Source organism: Vanessa tameamea, chromosome 12, assembly GCF_037043105.1.
Source record: "Vanessa tameamea isolate UH-Manoa-2023 chromosome 12, ilVanTame1 primary haplotype, whole genome shotgun sequence".
Classification (NCBI taxonomy): Eukaryota; Metazoa; Arthropoda; class Insecta; order Lepidoptera; family Nymphalidae; genus Vanessa; species Vanessa tameamea.
Genome location: NC_087320.1, coordinates 1,409,209 through 1,434,235, shown reverse-complemented (window position 1 = coordinate 1,434,235; position 25,027 = coordinate 1,409,209). Strand labels below are relative to the sequence as shown.

At 34.0% G+C, this 25,027-nt stretch overlaps 2 protein-coding genes across 3 annotated transcripts; both read right to left on the bottom strand.

Moving 5' to 3' along the window:
• Positions 1–7,044: 7,044 nt before the first annotated feature.
• Ppcs (Phosphopantothenoylcysteine synthetase) lies at positions 7,045–16,921 on the bottom strand. Of its 2 annotated transcripts, none has more exons than XM_026642674.2 (7): positions 16,464–16,921; positions 14,490–14,628; positions 10,400–10,628; positions 9,077–9,291; positions 8,442–8,627; positions 7,779–7,881; positions 7,045–7,403 (listed from the first exon to the last, which is right to left on the bottom strand). In XM_026642674.2, exons 2-7 carry the CDS (start codon positions 14,619–14,621, stop codon positions 7,324–7,326), a joined length of 945 nt encoding a protein of 314 aa, XP_026498459.1. In that variant the 5' UTR covers positions 14,622–14,628; positions 16,464–16,921; the 3' UTR covers positions 7,045–7,323. The 2 variants fall into 2 exon arrangements, with proteins under 2 accessions (XP_026498459.1, XP_026498458.1); XM_026642673.2 differs by having other exon boundaries at positions 7,088–7,403; positions 14,490–14,631.
• A 1,929-nt stretch (positions 16,922–18,850) lies between these two features.
• LOC113402430 (synaptic vesicle 2-related protein-like) lies at positions 18,851–24,563 on the bottom strand. The gene is made up of 11 exons (XM_026642672.2): positions 24,475–24,563; positions 23,122–23,283; positions 22,559–22,721; positions 22,317–22,438; positions 21,968–22,212; positions 21,750–21,880; positions 21,151–21,277; positions 20,712–20,807; positions 20,069–20,259; positions 19,553–19,680; positions 18,851–18,923 (listed from the first exon to the last, which is right to left on the bottom strand). The coding sequence occupies exons 1-11, from the start codon at positions 24,530–24,532 to the stop codon at positions 18,877–18,879; spliced, it is 1,470 nt and encodes a 489-aa protein (XP_026498457.2). The 5' UTR covers positions 24,533–24,563; the 3' UTR covers positions 18,851–18,876.
• Between the last annotated feature and the right edge of the window lie 464 nt (positions 24,564–25,027).

Here is a 25,027-nt window from a genome sequence, read left to right as displayed (position 1 = left end):
TCCACAAAAATGTTTGTATTTTCAGAGAAGTAGGCGGTAGCGTAATGCCATACTTCTCGGGTGTGACTTACAGCCCGCCATACCGACGCGAATACATGAATTTAAATAAAACAATTCAACCATTTGTACCAGGCTAATTTTTGCATAGCTAATCATCGTCAAATAGACATTCACGAAAATCACCTTGCCATACTTTTCCGACAGTTCCCAATGGCCGCCATTCCACTTCAAAGGAGTAATTATTATTTTTTCGTTGAATTTTTAAGTTGGAGGACTTAGTATTTTTATTTTTTATCGTTGTTTGTTTGTTTTATTAATAAGCAATATCTGTCTGTACATAAGTCGTAGATTTCAGACGGGTATTCGGAATGTGTCATTGAAGGGGTGTTATTTTTTTGGGATTCTGGGTCCTTGGCGGCTTTGGATGCGGATGCGGATACTACGGAACACTATTTTCAGATTGTAGTCCACAATCTCCTTGGCCGACGCCATTTAGGCCTTCTTCACCAGTGGTCCCAACGGGTCTTCGGTATACTATACGAATAACTGACTGACTGTTATAATTTTACGATAAATTAAATAACTATAATTTATTTCATTCATAATTATTATAAATGTTCCACTGTGGGCTAATGCGTCGTCTCTTTCGCTGATACCAAATAAACATATGAAATTTCTGAGGTGCTTGAACCCATAATCTTCGGTTAAGAAGTAATTAATTGGTTTATTATTAGTATATAATTCTTTTATGTTGTATAAATGTGCGGATATTTTTGGTCAAGTAGCAAAATGAAACAAGTAAATAAAATGATGAAATATATATTCAGGTCTAATAAAATCTCACCTAATACTACAACATTTTTGTAGAACATTATCACAACAAGATATACCCATTTGTTTGATAGTACCAGGGGCGTAGCCAGAGTACAGATCTTCTTAAAATAAAAAACGCATCGGAAAATGATTCCTAAAAACAGCTGAACAAAGTTCAGTTTTAGTTGACTAACAAATATATGAAGACTAGTATAAATAGATTCAATAAAATTTCGATTTTGCTGTTGATCAACATAAGCGACTCGTGTGATGGCGATTTTGATGATCAATTTGACGAAAAATAATCACATTTTTTTTTAAACAATGAAATTTATTTGCTAAAAATAAATAATTGTAAGTAGCATCTATTTGCAGTTCAGTAAAAGAAACATCACTGGCTACGCCCATAAATACAAATATTATATTCACTCAAAACATCTAAAGGTAAGAAGTACATAGTGTATAGAAATCACTTGAACTTCAATTTGAACAATTTTAATGGCAACGTTACTTTTGTTTTGAAACGTCGTTATAGTTACTCCTTACTAATTTATCTTCGATTTTTTTTATTTAGATTAAAATATTAAAGTCACACTGTTAATATGTCCTTTTCGAGGAGACGTTTTGGAGTTTATTCCATCACATGCCCAAAGCGTGATTTATAAACACAAATAATGCGTATAAAAATTCAGTGTTGCTTGTCCTGTTTAAAGATTTATGTGATGTAGACACTAGACCGTTTGAGATTTAAGACCATCTTTGAGACGTATCTTTTCGACGAAGTTTCTTTGAAGTATTGTCTCTATGCTTTGCAATAAAGGATTATAAAGATCAGTTCATTATAAGTGTAATAACTTCTAAATTAATCTAACGAATTAATAAACGTCATTGCCATTAAAAATGCTTAAACATGAATTCCAAGGTCACCATTGCCCACACAAGTATATAGCCATGGGAATCGTAGATCTTATTGTCTGATAAACACGACGATGGCATGTTCAGAAGACTAAACAGTATGAGAGAGTTCTATATGTGCGATGTATTTAGTCTTTAGAGCTACTTCAGTTGTTGAACATCAAATGTGTTTTTAAATAACGAATTAAGTGATATAGTAAATATTGTGTAAAATACACAAAATAGGGACAATTTGCCTTAAGTTTTATCTTAAACTGATAATAATACATTCGCACAGGTAAGCTTAGTAACAAAGTTAGTTTTGTATGAAAAGGTCTTGTTCACTTTCAAGTCGCGCCCTTACACATTACTAAATAAGGATAAAACTTGTAGTTTTACCCATATCACTGAACTCCAGGATTAAACTTCTAGTTTCGCTCACACTCAAGTGAAGTGGCGCGACTTAGTGATTGAATAGATCGATATGACAGATTAAAAATATAGGTTCGAACCATAGACATATGAAGAGTTTGGTAAGATTAATTTAAGGTATTGTTTTTTTTTCTACTAAATACACATCTATGGTCAGAACTCATGTAAAATTGAAATATTTCTAATTATCATCAATGCATCAAACAAACTAAATATATGATAACCTTGAATTTTTACAAGGAAATAAAAAAAACATCTGAATGTCATCTTTAAAGTAGGTTGGAACTAGTTAATTTTTTAATGAAATTACAAAACATCAGTCAAAGTTTTTGGAAAGGGTTACACCTAAAGTTTATATTTTCTATAAAGTTCTATACATACATTTATAACGTATCACACACCTCAAACAAGTGGCACACACAAACATTTTGATTATATATTTTTTTTTACATACAACCTCTATGGATTGTTGCATTTTTTAAATATTACAATTTTAAATTGATTACGCAAACATTCGCTCTTAGATGATTTATCATAGCTCATAGATGTTAAAACTAAAACTTTGACAGTCTAGATAGACTGTCAAAGTTTTAGTTCTTTTGTGGTGCGTCGCTCTATCTAAACCTTCGCTATTCCATTTAAATTAAAAATATTTACATTGAAAGGCGAACTTTTTTTAAATTAAATTATATTGAAAGATAATTAAAAAAATATTTAAAATTAATTCCATAGAGGTTGGTACTGTATTATATCTACGGAGATTACGTAATAACAAGATTCCACATCTATATAAATAAATACCCTTTACATCCAACAACAATACAATTATATAGATTATATAGACAAATATAGTATACATTAAAACCACTTAATCATAAACACCAACATTTTTAATATAAAAAATTCAACTAACATACAATCAGACAAAGGTCGTAATTAATAAATAAATATATCTTTAAATAAAACACACTTTAAAAAACATGTTTACCATGAGATGTTTGAATTTGTTTTATGTTCTTAATTTGAATTAATATTTTAATCGATGCGTTTGTGAATAAGGGTGGGTACTCATTCAGAATATTCGCATTTCATTCGGAAACGGAGCATTTATTAGTATATACTAATCTGAACCGTTTGTCATTGCCTTAATATAATATACATAAGCCAGTCACGTTATATATCTCTTTTTAATAACACAAATTAATCCATGAATAAACGAGAATTCTATCATAAGTTCATTCGTGTTATTTAAAAAAAAAAAAACTACGCATACATTTTATAATACACACCGATGCGTTATCTATCAAAGTGCAAGCACCTGCGTTCTTTATGTACTCCTTCCATTTTTTTATTGATATATAACTATACGGTAAAATTTATAAACCGGACACGTGAATATATAATAAACCGGACATCTGTCAAAGTATTGAGCCTTAGACATATGAGACTCGTAAAAAAAGCTCGTGGCCAATATTCACTGACTGTCGCTTCAACTCGGTTCATCTCCATCGATTACTATACGTTATTAATTATTTATTGTGTAAAATTGTTATTTTTCACATTATTAATAATTTCTGAGTTTTAGCTACTTTATATAGGGAATTATAAACGGTCTTGATATGTCATTTTTATATAGATTATGTCATACATTAGTGCTTTTTTATACAATATGTTTAAAGCCTCATTAAATTAAAATAAAACCCATCGAAAAAATATAACACCATTATTTTAAATTATTATTTTAACAGAACTTAAAAAAAGTCCCAGTAACCATTATGTATAATATTTGATTGCTTATGTTTTTCCTTTATTATTGATATAACAAAAGCCACTCTACCCTCAAAATATGTTTTAAAGTTTTTAATAATATAAAAAGAAATTAAATCGTATCACTGAAACCTTATCGATGTTCTCTGGATACCTACATTAATTTAAAAATGCATCGGTGTAATACTTTTGACACTAAGAATTATTCACATATATAAGCGAGATAAAAGATCGTGCGTCTCTTTTTAGAGTCCTGATTGGTCTAAACATTCTTCGTCTTTGTCTTAATGCTCAAGTTGAAATCACTGGTTGAATTACTGACTACCGACTCTATTATTTATGTCTATGGTCAGCGTTCACTTTACTATTCCATCGTAGAGTAACTGTCGCTCAGATGTAGAATTGTATATACATACATATTTTCCATACACGAAGTCTTTGACGATTGTCAAAACCTGTCCATAGCACGCAACTAATTGTACTTGTACGCAAGTAATTTCGCCCATGACCATTGAAATGGAGAAAACGTGAACGTTTATGTATACGGTCGAGATATAGAGACATATTTAAAGCGAGCTTCCATGAACAGTCCATAGCGTTATCTATTGTCACAATCGCTTCGCTTAGACAAGTGTGTCTGACCTTTGAATATACAAAACTATTTACCTTCCGACGATCAAATAAATTAACTATAAAAATACTTTATAATATACGTCCTATGTAAATGGTAGATATTGTTTTGGTTATTATTATTAATTATGATTATTTTATAATACAATACAAAAACTACTTAACATTTAGACAATATTACGACTACATGTGGTTAATATAATAAATTTCTATATATATATTTTTTATATAGTAACACCAATAATTTTAATTTAATAATTTACATAAAACCTCTTTCAAATTGCAAATATTTACGCGCAGATAGACATTGTTATACAAATAAATAAGATCTGTCTGTCGAGTGATAGGTTAGTTTTTAGTTAACGATTTACACGTTCATTATAATGTTTGGCAAAGCAGATTTTGAAAGAAATTATACTTTATTATATAGTCAAGTCGTTCTAATAAAAGATGGATATTTTAATACTCAATGCATAGACAATGCACGGACGATGCAAGCACATGATGGGGTATATACATATATGTTGTCTCGCGTAACGTTTTAATTGGTTGTAGGGCTTTGTGCAAGCCCGTATGGGTTAGGTACCAACCTTCATCATATATTCTATATTCAAATAGCAACACTTACTATTGATGTGACCGGTTTGAAGTGTGAGTGAGCCATTGGCTCAGTCAGTATAACTACTGGGACAAAAGACAAAACATTGTCGATGTAAGGAATGATTTAAATTTTTTACGGTGTCAATGTCTATGCGCGGTGGTGACCACTTACCGTCATGTGACCCAATTCCCCGTGATCATGATCGGTGAGATACGGCCTTACGTGCTTTACGAGGCACAAGAGTGTAATACAGTCAACATCACCATCCGTGTCCAAACTCGAGATTTTATGACCATAACCACTAGAGGCATTTGAAAATATAGTATTCACTGAGATTATACGCGTACAATTATATTATTTATATACTTTTTTTAGTATATATAAACATATATTACCATCATATATAATGGTAGTATTTAGAATAAATCATTCTTTCACAAATTAAACAAACACAAACGCTTTTCGTATGTCTGTTCGTGTATTGAAATACGATCGGTATCGTATTCGAAACACCGTAGATGTATACGTTCCGTACATCTTATTCTCTTTACGTGCATTAACTATGAAAACACGATTCGCTCTTGATCATACAATCAGAATAATGTAACCTATCCAACATAACACGACAGTACATGGACGTCTTATTTTCAATATATACAAACAAGGGTGCCATTTTATTTACTCCCTAAAACCGACGATGTGCAAAAAACTCCAAACGCATAAAGTGCGCACAATTCTAAAGAATCAAGTAAACGTGCACAGACCGCTCCGTCACACGGGCGCGCGTGCACGTGATGCAAAAGGGCATTGTAGACATCGTTATCGTCCATTGAATAATTTCCTAAATATATTATGTAAGTACCGAATATGAATGACATAATACCGATAAACTAATATATATATCATTATTCGTTTTAGAAGAAAATAAATATACTTTTATTACATTTAAATGTGTAATAATATTGAATAGTTAATGATATGAACATGTCTTTATATCAGATACCGTTGAGCCTCGCTCGTACTCCTGCTTTATAATCTGTAGTAGGTTTGTTCCGCGACTATATCCACGCGGCATAATTTTATTTTCGTAAACCCCCTTTTCCTATATCCTTATCTAGGTCCTATATATGCCAAATGTAATTACCATCGGTACAGTGGTGTATATATGTATGTATATATATATATATATATATTACGTGTATATATGTACGATGATAAAGGCAGACAGTAGTCGGCTTTTAATATTTATTAAACAAGATAATAACTTTAATAGTCATACAACTATTATTAAAATTTAGTATCGATATATACTCGACAACATCTATTACGAAACCTGTCCAAATCTGTCCAAATCATACAGATAAACGAGAAATCAAACTTAATTTATAGTTTCAAAATGTTATACAAAAATATTAACAAATAATTGTTAAAATATATCTCGACCTCACGTTTATGATGGACGATGTTAATTTAACTAAAAATGTTAACATTATAAAAAAAATACTTATATAGTAACATATTATCATATTAGTTTCGGTTTCCGAATGTTCGATAAATAACGTATGACAAATGATCATTTTACAATAAACACTTCAGATGATACTAGATGAGGGGGGGAGGGGGGCTCAGCACGACATTCCCGAACCGGTTCTTGTTAATTATTCATGCAACCGTTAATAAACAGTTCCTGGATCCAACGTCCTGAATTATTGACGATAGAGTCAGCACAAACATTTCGTTTTATATAAGAACATTTGACAAGTACCCAATTTGAGAATATTTTTTTATTCGTACAAATTACGCAATGTTAGACATGATGCAAAATAATTATTTTTTATTATATATATTATATAATAGTGGCTGAAGTAAAGTCGAAAAAATGATTAATTCGTTTGTAAAATGAAAATTTGCCGTTTGTTTTTTATCAAATGACAAAACCCCCACTTTATATTTCATACAGTAACGATGCGATCATATTGCACACGAACCTCTAAACTACTCCAAACCATTCGTCCAACCCCACGACAAAACACAACTAAGGTTTGACACCGACACCGACACCGACACCGACACCGTACATACAACCGTAACTAAAAGCAAGCACACTCGGTCGACATGGAGACACAAAGTACAGTCCGCTCCGCCTAGTCGGTGAGGTAGAGCCTCGCCAGACGGGCTCGCGAGCCTCAGCGGGGAGCCACGCCCGCTATGTGGTCGGCGTGCAGGCGCACGATCTCCGCCACGATCGTGGCCTCGATGTCGACGCCTGCGGAAACCCACTCGTCAGACGTTTCAATATACAATATGGCCGTATTACAGTTTGAATAGTGATTGACCCTGTTTCATTCCAAACACGAGGATATCCCATCTTAAATCCCATGGTAGGTTGGTTACTGGGATCTTGAGGGCGTGATTTGTGATGAGCGCTTTATAATAATTGTCAATTGGTCATGAATGAGTGAGCCAGTGTAATTATAGGCACAGGGGACGTAACATCTTAAATACCATCTTTGGTTGTACATTGGTGGCATGAGGAATATTTTTTAATTGTTACCCACTGGTGACCACTTTTATTCGCGTGCACCTCATTTCCTCGTATGATATGTCAAATGTTTAATTAAAAAACGCAAAATATTCGTACCTGCGTGTACTTCTTCTCTGGTGAGGACGATTTCTTGGTTCGCGTCCGGAGAGACTAGTATGACCCTCTGGTGACGTGTTTGTAATAGATTCGCAACCACCATCTGTTGATATGTAATAAATTGCAGACAATACATTTTTACAATCTCGGAGCCGATATAACAGGACTAACAATATTGCTATCTCTTTTCGATAAGTCGTGTTATGAAGATAAGCAACATTTTTAATTCTTTCAAATTTCTTACAAACAATGTCTTGTCTTTAAAATATTGGGCAAAAATTTCATTGCAAAAACAATGATTTATTCTTTTAAAGCAGGGATACTAGCAATATTAATTTTTGACATTGATCGAACCGAAGATTGCGGGTTCAAACCTGAGCACACACCACCATGTCTTTACGTCGTCTACTTCAGTCGGTTGAATTTCGTTTAAATATTATTTACGCATCCCTTACGTAGTGGAAATTACAAGCCTTTTCCTAAAGCGGAAAGGCCGGTTTGCAGAGAAGTGATATACATATTTACTCGTTTTTTTTAATGTCCATATAGTGTAAATTATACAAAAGGCGGGCCTATAGTCGCGCGTGTTATCAGTTTAAGCCAATTGAAACAACAATACATTATATTCAATGTTGAGAAAAACATTACCGCTATATAACTAACCTTATGTTTATATTTTTCTAATGCAGCTCTAGCTTTGGTTATAAGAAGATTTTCATCGGTTTCTAATTTGAAAGAAACTACATAAGCTTCGGGGACCCAGAGGTTCACGAGCGGGGCTAACATTTTCGGCACCAAATTCAGTTGAATAACAGGCGGTCCGCTCGCTGATTGCATCTTGTGTGTTGGCTGAAAAAAAATAATGCATATTACATCGTAACGTAGCTCCAAATATACAAAATCTCGATTATTCGAACCCTCTTATCTGAACGCTAATTTAGTTTATTCTACTATAAATTCAGGGAATAATTTTACTAATTTATAACGGAAATGATACGTTTCCGTTCTTATTCAGATCCAACTTCGACTATTCCTCACAAAAATTAACCTCAGCTTAATCATATCCGACGACCAAATCTACTTATTTAAATCGATTACGATACGATTGCAATTGTATTACGATACGATCGCAATTGTATTTCGATCCATCTTTAACTTTTTGTAGAATAGGAAACGTCAAGGACACTTCGATGCGATTGTTATAAAATGGTAATTTATAAGTAAAATTGGAGCCAGCTTCCTAGAAATGAAAAGCACTGCAAGACAAAGCTTTATATGAATAATGCGAAGCGGCTTACGACTCTGTCCTTGGGCACGTAGAAGTCGGACACGGCGGCGGCGAGGTACAGCAGCGCGCGCGCGCCCGTGTGCGCCAGGCACTCGCACGCCGCGCGCAGCAGCCAGAAGTACTCCGACACCGTGGTGAACGACACGTGCAGCAGCGCGCCCGCCGCGTGCGCCGCCTGGTACCGCGCCAGCACGGGCGCCAGCGCGAACACGCTGTCTGGTTTCACTGAACCGGACCGCACAAGTAAACTACATTTGACGTCGAAATGACGCGATAACATTGGTCGAGAGTTTGAGTAATCTATGATATCCATTATGGTTGCGTTTGCGTTTTGCATGTCGACGCAGCTGATCGGAATTTTATAATTAAAATAAAATAAAAAGCACAATATAGCTAAACTACGCCCCTCGTGGGGGTCCTTTCCGTGGACCGTGGAATAGGAGGGCCTCCGTTTATATATGCTATGCCTGCTTAACATATATATTTTTGGGATATTTACATCTTATTTTTAAAATTCATAAATAAATAAAAGCAACGAATAAACATCGCAAAATAATGTACTAATAATAAAATATCATAAATAAAAACTCCAATTTTCTAGTGATCCTTTAGTCTGTTACTGTTCTTAGCAATGAGGTCACGAATAATTAATTAGTTTAATAATAATTAATAGTTTCGTAAAAAACTTTATAATGTTATTTCTTACGCTTCAATTAAATAAAAATAAAACTTAAAGACAAATGCATAATTCCTGTGTAAAAGTAGAACTTTTAGTATTAAAAGAGTTTATTAAGAAAGAAAAAAATATTTTTATATACAGGGTTATTGGTAATTCGACGTATTCCCGTTAGGAGGTGATAGGGGTGACTATTTGCGATAATTTTAACCCCCATATGCATCACCATTTTTGAGTTATGATGTTTTTTAGATTTTTTCAAAAATGTATTTAAAAAAAGTATCAATTAAAATCTATTTTTATTTTCTGATTGATAAAAACGAATAAACACTGGTTATTTGTCAATATTAAGACAGTAATTATCGGTCCAAAATTAAAAAAGCGGAAAAGCTTGATTTTTCGCGTACCCATGCGTCGCAGACGAACGGGCAATTTGGTCACCTGATGTGGCTAAGAAACACCACCCCCTTAGACATTGGCTTTGTAAGATATATTAACAATTCCATATATCACCAATGCGCCAGCAACCTTGGGCAATCAGATGTCCCTTGTGGAAGCTATACTGGCTCACCCTACCACTACATTATCCCCCTAAAAATAAGAAACGCTTTCTCAATCGCTCATCAAGTATCGTGAATCGACAAAGTTACAACATACCTGTAATGGTAGTGTTTGGTCCTCGTTCCTGTAAATCCAGCATATCCAATAGCTTTTGACCACTGAAGTGTCTTGTGAAAGGTTCTAGAGACTTCTGTCTGTGCATGAAAATGACTGCGTATCCGTGTTCCAGGAAGTATTCCGCCGAGGCCGAGCCGCGCGTGCCCGCACTGAAGTTGTCAACGAAACGAACTGTGTTGTGCTCTAGTGGAACTGTTGTGCCACCGGACTGAAACATTAGAAAAAAAATTAATACATAGACAGTTTGTAGATTTATCTAGATATATGAAATGGTTTTGGAAAAAAAATGGAAATGTATTATAGCTGATTATATACTACAGACTCTTTAAACAAATAAACAAGATTAAAAGTCTTTCTATCCTGTTTTTGTTTAACTCTAGAGTAAGAGATAGCAATAGAAAAATTCTTGACAAATTCAATAGTGATTGTGTACAACAGAATTGGAAATAATCAGCCCTTAATAAATAGCTTTAAGAGAAATATCAATCTTAGAACATTGTGCTTAATTTTCTTTATTATAGTTATTCATATTATTATTATAATTTTTTTTATTTAATTATAACATCCACGGGCTCAGTTACCCGTACCTTTTTACATTTTATTTTTATGAACTTTGGCGTTATTTTATATTTTTACTGAACATCAGCAGATTTTCGCTGGACTTCGAGCTTGTCGTCTTCTTGGAAGACGTGGCCCACACGGACACCTTTTTTTTTATTTAAAGTAATATATAAACAATCCATAATAAATAATATATGATAATATATAAAAATACTGTATATAGTAGTTGTTTTTTTTTTTATCCAATTACTGCAATCCAGCCGGCCCTGCTCCGTGCTCGATCAGAGAGAGTACAGCCTCGGCGACTCTGATGTCGCGTTTATGTATAAAGGTCTTGAGCCTGTGCTCTAGGATGGTCTTTTCTGAAACACCCGCCGCTCGGCCGATGAATCTGCCGATAGCGTCGCTACCATCGTCCGTGTAATAGACACAGGTGTTAGTGTGTCTAGTGATTGCCACAACTGCGTGAGGAACACTTTCGTGTATACGGAGCCTCATATTGTTCGACTGGACTATGATAATGTCGCCGTAAGTCTGTCCCTGAGATTCGTGGATGGTCATGACGCTTTATCCTTCACCTTTTCCGTATCCCTGGTCCATCACGAGTTTCTTTTCCTCCTGCGTATGGGCCAGATATAGGGTTTTGGTTTGGTCGGATGGTATGTTGACGTCAGTAAATCTCTCCATTTCGAGGGAGTGGACGATGGGGCTTGCAGAGTAGATGTTACGGTAGACCTCGCTAATGGCGTATGCGACGTCCAAGGGGTTTCGGTGCGTACTGGATAATTCACGGGTGATGTTTGTTGTCAAGCTTGGTCGGCAGTACCTCATTTCGAACAGATTTTCTCTGTCGATATAAGGCAACTGGTTGATATCTCCGATGAGGACCAACTCGCTAGCTCCGGACAGCTGTGCCACCATTACTATGGCTCCGAAGTGATTTATGAGGGCTTCGTCGACCGTAAGACGGTTACATTTTATGCTCTCGTTGAACCCGAACGGAAATCGGACGGTTTAACTAGCACGGATGCCATAGTTCGTACCCTTGATTTAGCGTTTTCGCCAAATCGGTGTGTAAGTTGTTCTTTCAGGTCTTTGGCGGCTTCGATTGTGGAGGTGACTACCACTTCTTTGTCCTCATCGAAATTCCTGACAATGTGAGTCGTCTTTCCGCATCTTGGTACCCCGTTTATCCACGATATCTGTGGCAGTTCCCAACCCACGAGAGGTGCGTCGACCCCCGGACCTTCTGAGATGGACTTTGCCATCGCGAATATCCTGTCGTCTAGCATTACTCGTGCATCTGGCCACTACTACCACTGGGTCTCCTGTTGGTGTGAAGAACCTAGGGAATGCGTCTTTTCGCCCCTCATCTTCAACCAGGCCCACGAATCCTTCTGCAGCGCTGTAAGCAGCCATGTACCGCCTCGACATTTTCCCTTTGATAACTTTGGACGTGTCGTTGTTGTATATGGCTGCCTCGGCTTCTTCAAGCTCCACCTCCAGCAGCTTTTCGTTACCGCGTCGGTAGGTCTGCATGATCTTTTTGCAGGTGGCTAAGTGGACCTCACGGGTGGCCGTCACAATAACCCGGAACTCTAGAAAAGCATTCACTGCATGGTCTCGAGGGTTTGACGCTGGTCTCAGCTTTGGTGGTATTACTTGACCCTTATCGGCCCTTGTTAGATGAGCGCGTGTTGTTTTAGGCTTTCCCGGGTCGTTGACCATCAGGAATTCCCTCATTGACTGCGCCTGTCGGTTCGATGAAACCGACGGGCCGGGGTCTGATTGGGGTGAGTGTGACGTCTTGTTCTTCGGAGATACCAGATCGCGGATTAAACACGTCACCGCCGTCACTGCAGGTCCAGGGCTCGGTCGTCTGTCTCGATGGCACTTCGGGGCCTGGGCCGTTCTCTGCGCCGCTATTTTTAGCTGCAATCGCTCAGATCCGCTTAATTGGGACTCGATGGTGGCCGACTTTGCAGTGGAGAATGTTGTTGGGACCTCGGGTTTCAGGAAACTCAGGTTTTCCCCCCTGTCCTCATATGCAATAACCTCATGTTTTTTCGAGACTAACAGGCAGCCAAAGCGGACAGCAATATCACCTGTTTCAAAGCCGACTCTCATGGCGTCCACGCTTATCGTACTTGGGTTCCCTCCGTGGTCCTCCTCGCCCATCTTCGAGAGCATTGTGCACGCCATTGCAAAGGGGGCTTCCTCTTCCCGTTAGTCGTTTCGTAGTCGCATCAGTCGACAGGTCAAAGCACCCGGCATTTGCGTTGTTATCGCGTCGATGGTGGTCCGCTTGATGCTAACTTTGGAAGTGCTCCCTTTAATGAGTAAGGCTATTCCAGGAGACACAGTCAAGCGATCTGAGCCCTCCGGGCAACAGAAACCAATGCCCACCCTCTCCGTATCTCCACTCATAAAGAGAGCCACACTTTTGATTTTGATGACCGGTGTACAACGTTCACCCACGTTTTGCAACAGCTCCATGAACGAGGTGTATTGAGTGGGCTGGTTGGTCGTGATGGGCTGGTCTCTCTTTACGAGCAATTCCCGTAGAGTATGTGGGAGAGCCTGTAGTTTTTGCCTAAAGGTGTTACCGGTGGCCCGGGTCTGGCTTTGCTGGGAAATCGACATCGAGTATGTATTTTGAGTTTTGTGTTGTGTGCTTGGTGGTGTGGTCTGTGCTATTGAGGGTATTGTGTTTTGAATTTGTGGTTGTGGGAGGGTTAAAGATGGTGCAGCGGACGAACTATTTCTTTTTGCAGCTACTTGGGCGGCTTTTCTGGCGAATGCGAGGAACAGTGTTCTTGTATCCTCCTTCTCCATGATGGTTTCGAGAGAAGACTGGTCCAGTCTGGTTTGAATCTGGCTTTCCAGTTCCTATCTTCCTAGGTCGAATCTTGGGCATTCTAGGATTATGTGGAGAATTGTTTCCTCGCATTCAGGCCACAGACGCAAGAAGGGCTATCTTTGATTTTAAATCGGTGGAGGTACGCCGCGAACCCCCCGTGGCCGGTCAGAATTTGAGTGTCGGTTGGTGTTAGTACCGATGTTCTTACCAATTTTTTGGCTTTCTTTATGTCTGGTAAGAATAATTTAGTGACTGACCCGGTTTGTGAGGAGTCGTAGCATAACTGCCACCTTTTGACAGTCTCCTCTCGTATCTGCCTCCTGACATACGATATTGGGACTTTATCGTAGTCAGGAGCCGTCTTTTTTGTGAGAGCTGCTTTTTTGGCTAGCTCGTCGGCTCTCTTCATTCATCTTATTTTAGAAGGTGTGCAAACATCACAAGGTAAGGAAACCTACATGTGTGAAATGATTATTTGTCTCATGTGTACCACAGGCCTTAGTCCAACAGTGTGACATTATCAGGTGTCACAATTACTATAATATTTATAATAATAAATATAATTAGTATTAAATAAACATTTTAAAACAAATGCAAGTTCAAATATTTAAGTAATAAATACATTGTTTAATAACAAAACATACTTACAGTCACAAGAACAATTTTATTTCCATATTGGTCATGCCGCTTGCAAAACTCCTTCAGGAGTGATCGATTGTCTTCAAAGTCAGTCGGAGGCAGATGTACAGCAAAGAATTCCTCCCAGGATCCACTTGCCATGGTGACACTTCTAACATATACAAACACTATATAGTCAGAACCCAAGTAAAATATTTTCATGTTTTCTTATAAGCACTTTTGGGATATCATATAAAATTACATATAAGATAAAGGTGACTGGTTGGGCATGGTGATACTATATAACACTAAGAACCTCTTCTCTGCGAAAAAACTCTTTCATCAAACAAAAATCTTGACACTGTTAACATGATACATTCTCACTCTCTATGATTAAACTTTTTGAATATTAATAAATAAAAATAAAAAAAATCTATGGTCAGGCTGTTTAAATTTAAGTTGTCCATTTAATTTTATGCTATTTTGTAAATAATAAAATTAGTTTGAATTATTATATTTGAAAATTATGTTAGTAAAAATATTTAGCTAAACACCCTACTAATATATAATTTATATATGTTCAAGTTTTATATAAGTTTTTCGTAATATAGTTATTTATGTGATATTATATTATATACAGATATTATAAGACAATAATGATCAAAAATTGTTACTGTCAAGCAATTAAAGTCACTAAGATTCTAAATAGATCTGTAGACAGAAAAAAAAACCAGATAATATAGTAAAAAATTTGAATGATATTAAAATGAAAAGCTATTAATAAATTACAATTAATAAAAACGAAAGTTACAAGATAGATTTATAATGTAGTTATTACCTGGAAATATGAGATGTTTAACAGTAAATTGTAAGATTATTTCTAAGAATAAGGCTAAGTCAATGCCTCACAGACAACATTTGTAAAGTAAATTTGGTTCAGGAAGTAATTCGGTAATTAGATTTAAGAAGCTTACAGTAATAAGGTATCTGCTTTTGTAAGGTTTCTTGTATCTTAAAAGATATTTATTGCCAAAAAATATTTTAATAATTATTACTCTGTCCTATATTTTAATTTTATTTAGTGATTTATTTTATTATAGTTTATATTCATTCATACGTTCATTTACAAATCATAGATTTTATGTTTACAAAATTTGAACATTTGTGTTATGTAAATAATATATTGACTGTGATTGGTCTAAATTATAATTGTATGTCAAATTATTAAAACAAGAATAAAGATTTTCAAATACAATGGAGAATGAAATAAAGTTTTAATTTTTTTTTAATTCAATTTTACATTGAATAAATGCAATATCATTAGTCGAGATCTTGAATAATCTATGATATAGATTATGGGTTTGTGAATAATTTTAATTTAGCTGGTTGGCAAACTTGTTATTGGTAGCTTGAATTTAAAATTATCAACTTCACTACATTTATCCAATATATAAGTAGTGAAGTTGCTAAGTGTTGCATTACAGCTAAAGATTATTCATTAACTATCATTGTTAGCAAATATCATGAAATATTTTTGTTTTACAAAAGTTTCAGTAACCTACATTCTAATAGCTACATCAATAACCAGAAGAGAACTTAAATATAGAAAAAGCTATTTATTAAAGAAAAAAAAAATAACTGGTAACTTCAGAATAGACTCACAATTGTATTTTTTTTTTTTTTAACAATTATATTAGCAAAAAAGTATTAATCCATAAAATCATTCAATATTATGGCTCAGTATATGTGTTGATAGTTTTATTCAATGTTACTTGTAATACTTTATGTGTAAATATAATTTAATGTTTAGTCTAATTGAGTTATAGGATATTGTGAAGGGCCTCAATGGGAAAAAAATGTTGGTAATACTTACGTATCAACCTGTTTATCCTTTCAGATAACTGTTGAGCTTGTCATTTTAAGGTTATTACTTTCCGCGATTACCACTTGTTGATACGAAGGCCACTTAAATAACTATATTTTTATAATGAAAACATAACTTACCGTATTAGCTCTACGTTGCGAATTACGATGTTTAAGAAATTACGAATAATTTTTGCACTCAAAGATCTATCTTGACAGCTGAGATAATAACTTATTCACTGAATATTTTACAATATAAACAAAATGTACTCCTAATTTGAACTTTATACTATGGGGCACTGTGTCAAACCTCTGCCTAGTCAGTTTTAATGTGACTAGAGAATAATCAGTTAGCGGGTTTTATGGAAAAATCGATGCTTATTAGAACATCACACTGCGTTTATTCTTGCCATAAATTTAACGATTTAGGGTGGGTTCGTACTTCGATTAGAAATTCTTGGCCGCATTGATAGGTCAGTCACTCCAATCGATTATACTTTAATTTGATAAGGGAATAAGCCGCTTCTTGTGTAGTTAATTCGTTATCAAATTGTGACACGCATAGATAATAGTTTGTAACTTGTGACAGATAACAGATTAAGATTTGAGACTGTCTTTGACAATTGACATGACGTTAATATAAAGTATTATTTACATGTCATCAATGACAGACACCTTATAGACTTTTTTTTCGTTTGGACACAAGTACCTTTGCCAATTAGTAAATAATTTAATGATGTAGACATTTCATATGAGTACTATAATTATTATTATAGTTCTATGAAAATAAAGGGAAATTAAATATTCGCTTCTTTAAAGTATTATCAATTATTCCTTCAAAGATATGTTTGGTTTTTTTTTTATACACGTTTCCCAGAAATCAACGTCAAGCCGGCAATGAGTGATAGGCGACTGCTGTATATACACAGCAGTAACCACTAACCAGTATTGTTGTGTTTCGGTTTGAAGGATGAGTGAGCCAGTGTCAGGCACAAGGGACATAATATCTTGGTTCCTAAAGTTGGTGTCGCATTGGCGACATAAGGAATGCATTCTATTTCTTACAGCGGCATTGTCTACGAGCGGTGGTCGCCTACTTGTAACATAAAAAATAATTTGGAATGTACAAAGTTTAATAATGTAAGCATACATTATGGTATCGTTAGTATTACATAATAATGATGTACCTACATGTAATGTAGGATGTTGTCGGCATTAAAATGTATTCTAACAAAAAATAGTACTTAGAAAGATAGGTTTGGCCGATAACAGTAACCTTAAATATATGCTGTATAAATTATAGCATGTTGCCGTTAATAGTTTGTTTGGATATTACCAGTATGTGTTTAATATCCTAAAATGTCTTACTGACATGTCATGGAAGGACAAACAAGAACGGCTAATTAACAAAATTTGTCAAATTAGGTTTTTTTAGCATATTTTATAGTGTGTACACGGTCGTACTTTATATTTTCTCAGCTCGATGATGATCGATGATTGTAGAGTTTTTTCCGAGGTAGGAAAAAGTCATTTTTAAATTATTTACTAGTTCTGGCATATTCACCAGAATTATTTTGTGTGTCTTGGCGAAAACAGTACTTATGATGTGTTTGTTAGTGTTTATTTCTTTTATACTAATCTTATCTAAAGTATAAATGAATTGACTTTAAGTTGATCTGTATTTAATCATTAGCCATACCTTAATTAAAGACAAATCACGTCGAAGAAATTGATTTGTTAATAAAACGAATTTTTATTTTCCACTTAGAATTTATTACTATGAATATATTTACAATTTTTATTATGATACAGCGGTGCACTTATACTAAATTGAGATCTCGCTTTTATATATTCATTTGTTTTAGAATATTTAACAATATTATGGCAAATTTCTCTTCGAAATTATACAAAATATAAAGAAGAATATAAATCCTTGTAAATAATTTGTTTAAGTCTTGTCAATTATTGTTTTAAAGTAGTAATGTCTTTGTTTATAAGAACTCATTACAGGAGCCAGTTAATCAAGCTTGAAAATCTGATTGAAGACACTCGCAATCACACTCGAGTGTTTAGTTAATAATTATAAAGATTAAAACAAGCCAATAATTGTAACCAACGACCGTGTGTAAATCACGTCTCGTATACAATTCTGCTATCCGTTAGCAAAACGACTAGTTTTTTTAATGTAACTTTGAAAAGTAACCATGGGCATGGAAAATTCGGCTTCAACTGTTATAGTAAAATATACATTTATTTACAATTAAATTACATTATACTCATGTAAACGTCATCTATAGGCATTATGGGAAGTCTGTGATGCGGCGAGCGACGAATGACAAACTTAAGTCGATATTCCCCACCACATAACGGTATTACTTCCAATAATCTCGTGTATCGGGATTTCCTATTCTTGTGTAGTGCGTGTTACTTTGCTTATTCTTAAATTTAGTTATATATACGTGAATCATTATATCTACATTCGTCCACAACAGATAGCTAGGAATAAAAATGGAGAACAATATTATGTACTAAAATTTGTGTTTCGCTGTAGTTTTTAAGGTCTCCGATCATTAGCAAGAAAAATGGCGATTCCCGCAGAAGCTAAAGCAAAAAATAAAATGTTTAGTACCGATATTATAATATATGTAATTTTAGTAAATGTAATTTATTTTAGACTTGTTATAACAAGTAAAAAATGGGCACATTTTAAATTAATTGCATAGCGATAAAATAAACAGAAATGATAAAATGTGTTGTTGACCGATTTCGACGTAGTGTTCATTTTCAAGAGATGCTAGCCATTCGCGCGGGACATATTAATATACATATGCATGTGAAACACAAGTGCACTCTTTATTTCCAGTCTTTTTTTAAACGATATGACAAGAATTCCGATCAGAACGGCGCAGAAGTTCAGGCACAGGCGCAGCGGCTTTGTCATAGAGAATATCTCAACAGATAAAGCCAAAAACGTATATGGGCCTGAGCCAGGGTTTGAACGCACGTCCTTTTGCCTAATAAGCCACTAGATCAACGACAGCTATTGATTTAAACATTACAGTAACAATGTTTTACCTAATGAGTTTATACTTCCACTGCAATATGTTTATCAAAAAGCACAATAAATCGAAAAACCTAAAAGTTCACTGAACTGATAAGATGACAAAATGGTAGTTTAGATTTAAGCAAAGATTTTGTTTTAGATAAAGTCAATTTAATTTTAAACTTACATGCAAAAATAGCTGAAAAGACGTAGAAGCCGACTTCGCAATTACTTTCTAGTAATTGGTTAAGAATTTGCACAGACGCAAAAGCGCTAATACGACTTCCTGTCATCGTAAAAGCCACCGCTAGTGCCCTAAAATGAAAGTATTTTTATTAAATTGTATTAAGGTTTTTTTTTTTAAATTGATGTACTTATGGTAAAAAATATGTACATATTTAAGTATTCAACGAAATGTGTCACATATATTATGAATATCTCGTAGTACAGGGATTAAGATATCAGACGATTTACGCTCTCAACCAATGATATCACGTCAATTCGACGTCAATTGTTGTTTATTTGTCTTTTGTCTTTTTGTGGTCGCATAGCTTATACGTGTGGTGGTGACCACTTAATATCAGATATCCCACTTGCCCGTCCACCTGTTTGTATTTTAAAAAACCACAACAAGAGATATATAACATAAATATGAGACTTAAATTTAGAAACAAGAAAAAGATTTTTTTTTAATCGGACTAACCTTAGGTACGTAGGGAAAAGTGCTACAGCCATGGCTGTATACAGTCCCATATTGACGATACCGATTAGGAAAAGGAAGAACATGACAGCACTGCCGATGGCGTTCGGTACGAGATTTACAATAATGCCGCATAAGCCACAAAATGCTGCTATGAACATCATCATGTTACGTCGACCGGTGCGATTTATTACCTGAAAGGGAGCGAATATATTAGAAATTAATACGATATTTTCTACTACTAATTAATTATGATTCGGATTCGGAAGGAAAATCTTCCACTGTAATTCGACTTAAAACAAATAAGAATAAATCATACAATACTGTTGATGTTTGGTTTTAAAACAAACCAAATCAAATTCCTTTATTCAATATAGAAGCATTACACTTACATATTGATTGTCAAATTAAAGCTATCCTCGATTCGGAAAAGAAAATACTCTGACCTGAGAACTGCCAAAAAAAACTCAGCGCGTTTTTTTGAAAATTTGAGATTATTTACATATGTTCAATATCACAAAATAGCCATAATATATGTATAGATAACATAAATGATTGACCAAAGTTCTATTGCTACTACGTCTCGTCTCTAAAAATATATTTTATCTTAGATAACGAAATAATAATCTCATTATATAGCACTTACTAAGCTTATAATAGTATTTGTAGCGGACTGCACGGCGCCAACCGCAAGCACGATCAGAAGAGACGTTATGTTCAAAGAACAAGGTACGGCATCGGGCTGCAAGGATGATTTAAACATTTTTGATGTACGAGTAGTTCCATTTTTTAGATCTAATCGTAAATAGCTGGACAAAACTAATGAATCTATGTTTATCTGTAAAGTAAGTACTTAAATATAAAAAATTCTAATATTTTTAAGACAGAGTGTGTTTTTTCCAATTCATTGACTATATCGACGTGCAGGTTCAACTATGCAATAGATACTTAAAACTTGGTGAAGACCTACGATAGTGAAAAAAGTTGATAAATTAATATAAATTTGATAAAATTTTGATATTTTAAAATTGCAAGTGTAATTCGCTATGTTTTATGTGATATAATTTGTAAGAACTATCACTTACATCAGGAGGAGCATTGATACTGCTCCGAAGTATACTGCAAAGCGTAAGATTTGAACCTTCTCCTGTATCCAATATTTCTACCAATTGATTAGTAATTGTGGGCAGCCACACTTGGAACGAACCGATTCTGCAAATAAAATAATTTAAATAAAATAAATTAATTATATGATATTGCATTTTTCGCGAAGCATATTTGTACCTGTGTATGCTTAGATCTTTAAAATTACGCAACCGATTTTGATGCGGTTGTTTTAATTATCTATTAAAATTGAAATTAAGTGATTCAAGAGGAAGGTTTTTATGTATAATACATGCATAAGAAGTAAATAAACACATTTTTTTGCGCTTACGTTGAAAACGCTGGCTGAACACTAAGAGATAGATCAAAATAATGTACAAAACCAAATTAAATGCAGAAGAAACTTACAGCTAATATTATTATTGTAATCAGTGTGGAAGTCCGAAGATCTTTTTAATTATATTATAACCTTACCTCGCACGTGATGAAATATAACTTAATAGAAGAGAAAGTGAGAACAAAATATTTTTTAAAGTTACTTAATTGCATTGATATAATATGCTAAAGTAAAATACTCAACTGTTGGAATACAAAAAGAATGGTCAGAATTATTGTGTTCTTTAATAACGGCGATTTAAATAATGGTAAAATGTGTTCCTTCGCTGATTTGGAGCCTGAATTAGTCGTAGTTTCCACAACAAAACTTTGTACCTAAAAAATAAAACAATTGACAATTTGAATATTTTACCAAAACGTGTGTATACAATACTGAAATTTCGTATCATATTTTAAGCTTACATTGTATTCCGACTTGGAGCCCAAATTATTTAACCTATGAATTTTCTTTAAAATATTTAAAACTTCAATCTCTCGACCTTTAGCGAACAAAAACTTCGGACTTTCATACATGAAGAATAGCCATAATGCAGACAATATACTTGGTGCTGAATACACCAAAAGTAAAGTTCGCCAGGAGTTCCAGAAAATACCCAGGGTAGGCAACTCATAAGAGAAGGTTAGTGGAATTATTGGTATTGCCAATACTGAAAATGAATACAGACTATTACTATATTGTCCACAAGGTTTATAGCAAGTTAAATCTAGTATATTTTTAGATATTTAACAGCAAATTTATATGCGCACGTACTTGCCATTACTCCTTGTGCTAACAGGAATATACTACCCACGAGTAGGACCACTATGTTTCGCTTTATCATAGGAACACTTTCACTAAGCATTGTCATAGCCATTGAATACTGACCCGAGGATCTGGAAAAAGAATTATTTGTAAAATATGTCCTACTTATAACAATTCAAATTTAGTAAACTCAAAATAATAATTGCAATGAGAAACATTACTTATATTTTTATGTTTATATCTGAACTCACAAGAGTGTAGCGATAAATTGAAGTATCATGAGCATAATCCAATTCACTGATATACTGGCGAGGGCATTGACAGCCGCAGAGGATATTAAAGATATTATGAGTGTCAATCTTCGACCAAAGACATCAGCGAGGTAGCCCCATAACACACCACCAATGATCAGACCTTAAAAATGACTTAAATTAGAAATACGGGAGATAGAGACGGGAGGTACGCTTCGAATAGTTTTTTTATGTATTTATTTTGGATTTAAAATGCGTTTTGTACTCAGCATAGAAGCACCGTAGTGAAATAAACTACAAACCTTCCCCTCAAAAGCAGAGGAGGTCAGCGGAGGGATAGGCTAAAATACTTTTTTACATTTACATAATGTTCAAAACTGGTATTATTATTCTTTATTGTATAAATACCGTTTCATGGTTAAGCTTATCACAAATATAGATTTCATTGATAACATTCACAAATGGGCTAAGGATAAATAACACGGAAATTAGGTTAGTACAAATAATTTATAGCATAGATTTTAGCATTTCAATTTATCACAATTCATGTTTGAATGTTTTACCTACGACCGGAGCTGCGGCCAGAATTCCCCTCTGCGCGGTAGTGGTCTCTAGTTCACAGGCACTAGTCGGAATTATAATGGTATTTCCGTACGCTGTACATACCAGAGCGATCACCACAAGCCCCGACACGCTTATTAATGAATAGCTGTATAGACCGAATCCTGAAATTTAATAAACGTCGAAGAAAATCTTTTGAACAAGTTTAAAACATATGGTCGTCTAGCGATGTAAATAGTATTTCACGAGTGAAATCTTGAAAGCGACTTTATATTTCATTATTGTTAAAGTCAGTATTACATGACACTTTCTGAAATATCAGAATCCTGTTCCTGGTGTTTCAAGGCTGTTCTTATAGAATAGTTCTACTGAAATAGGTTAACCTTAGAGGAAAATTATAAAATAATCCTGGATCTGTAAATTAATGAAGTTTAAGCTGTAGATTTATGTGAATATAAATTTTAATTGCTATACAATTAATTATGAATAAAAACAAAACAATTTTTGATGTGTTCATAAAATGGTTTTTGAAGACCCGAATTATCGGAAGCGGTGATGGAGTGCTGAATGAATTACCGTTTTATTTAATTAGGAATGGTTTATTGAATTAATTAACCGATTCGTGCAGGTATAAGCATTTTCCGTAGTAGTTTACCTTGAAGTATTTTCTATTTGGTATGCTCCACTAGGTTCAGATCTAATGCAATGCTGTTTACTTAAAAAGTAACCTGTGTTTACGACTGTTTGCGCGAAAAAAAAATCATATTAGTTAAAGAAAAATGTTGTACTTTTGTCGAGATTTAGTTATATTTTTTCATTTTGTGGAAATTATATGCTTTTAATGACGCGTAAGAGTTAAATAAAATATTACCGCCGCTTCGGGACTTAAAACGATCTTTAAATGATAATTTAGAATTTAATTTTTTGAAATGTAAGGGAAATAGTTAATGAACGTATGTTTTACATGTCAGGAGTGCACAGATGTAGAAATAAAAATAGTTATTTTATAAATATATTTTATTGTGATTAAAAATTATTTGCTGATTGTATAAAAATATTATTGAACTAAGCTTTTTTTTTTTTAATTTATTATCCTTAGAATCTATATAGAAATAGGCAAAGACTAAACAGTTATCTAGTTGACCTCGTGCCTACAGTACCTTTTCCTCCTCTGTTTGTCAACAAATTTTCTTTTTTGTTTTTTATCGTTTGCGAAGGTGATTAATAAATAAAATCAGAACGTTATTTAATATCACGTTTAGGACCAGTTGAATGAAGTTCAGCTTTATATATATGCTCCTAAAATTTTCAGTAATGATTGATGACGAATGAGTAGTTAAAATTGATGGATTTACCTGTTTTGTTTAACGCTTCCTCAAACGGTACTTTATCTTCATCCTCTATACCACCCATATTGATTACACACTATTTATACAATACAATTAAATAATATTTATTTAAATTATAATTTTCGTTTCGTCCCAACCTTCTAGTTCTATGGCTCAGACGTCTCTAGCAAATATAATCAATACTATATCTTAAATGTGAATTCGTTAATCGGTTTAGGATGATATCGATAAATGTTCATTCGCTTTATGTAATTCCGCAAGTGCTATTTTTTATATAAATAATTGCTACATGATTAGGCAGTTTCATTTTTACTTGTGTAGCAGTCTATTGATAAATGTTATAAATATCGAATAGTATAGTATAGTAATTATATTTAAATTTTTTATGATTTTTACAATGTGAATTGGATTTGAATGATTTAAAGTATTTTAATAATTTCAATTATGTTTGTCCTGTTGTGTAACAAATCATTAAATTTATGTAATAAATTTCATGAACGACGATTACAAAATAAACTTGAATAAGAAGGATAATCGATAATAATACACTTAAGTAAGC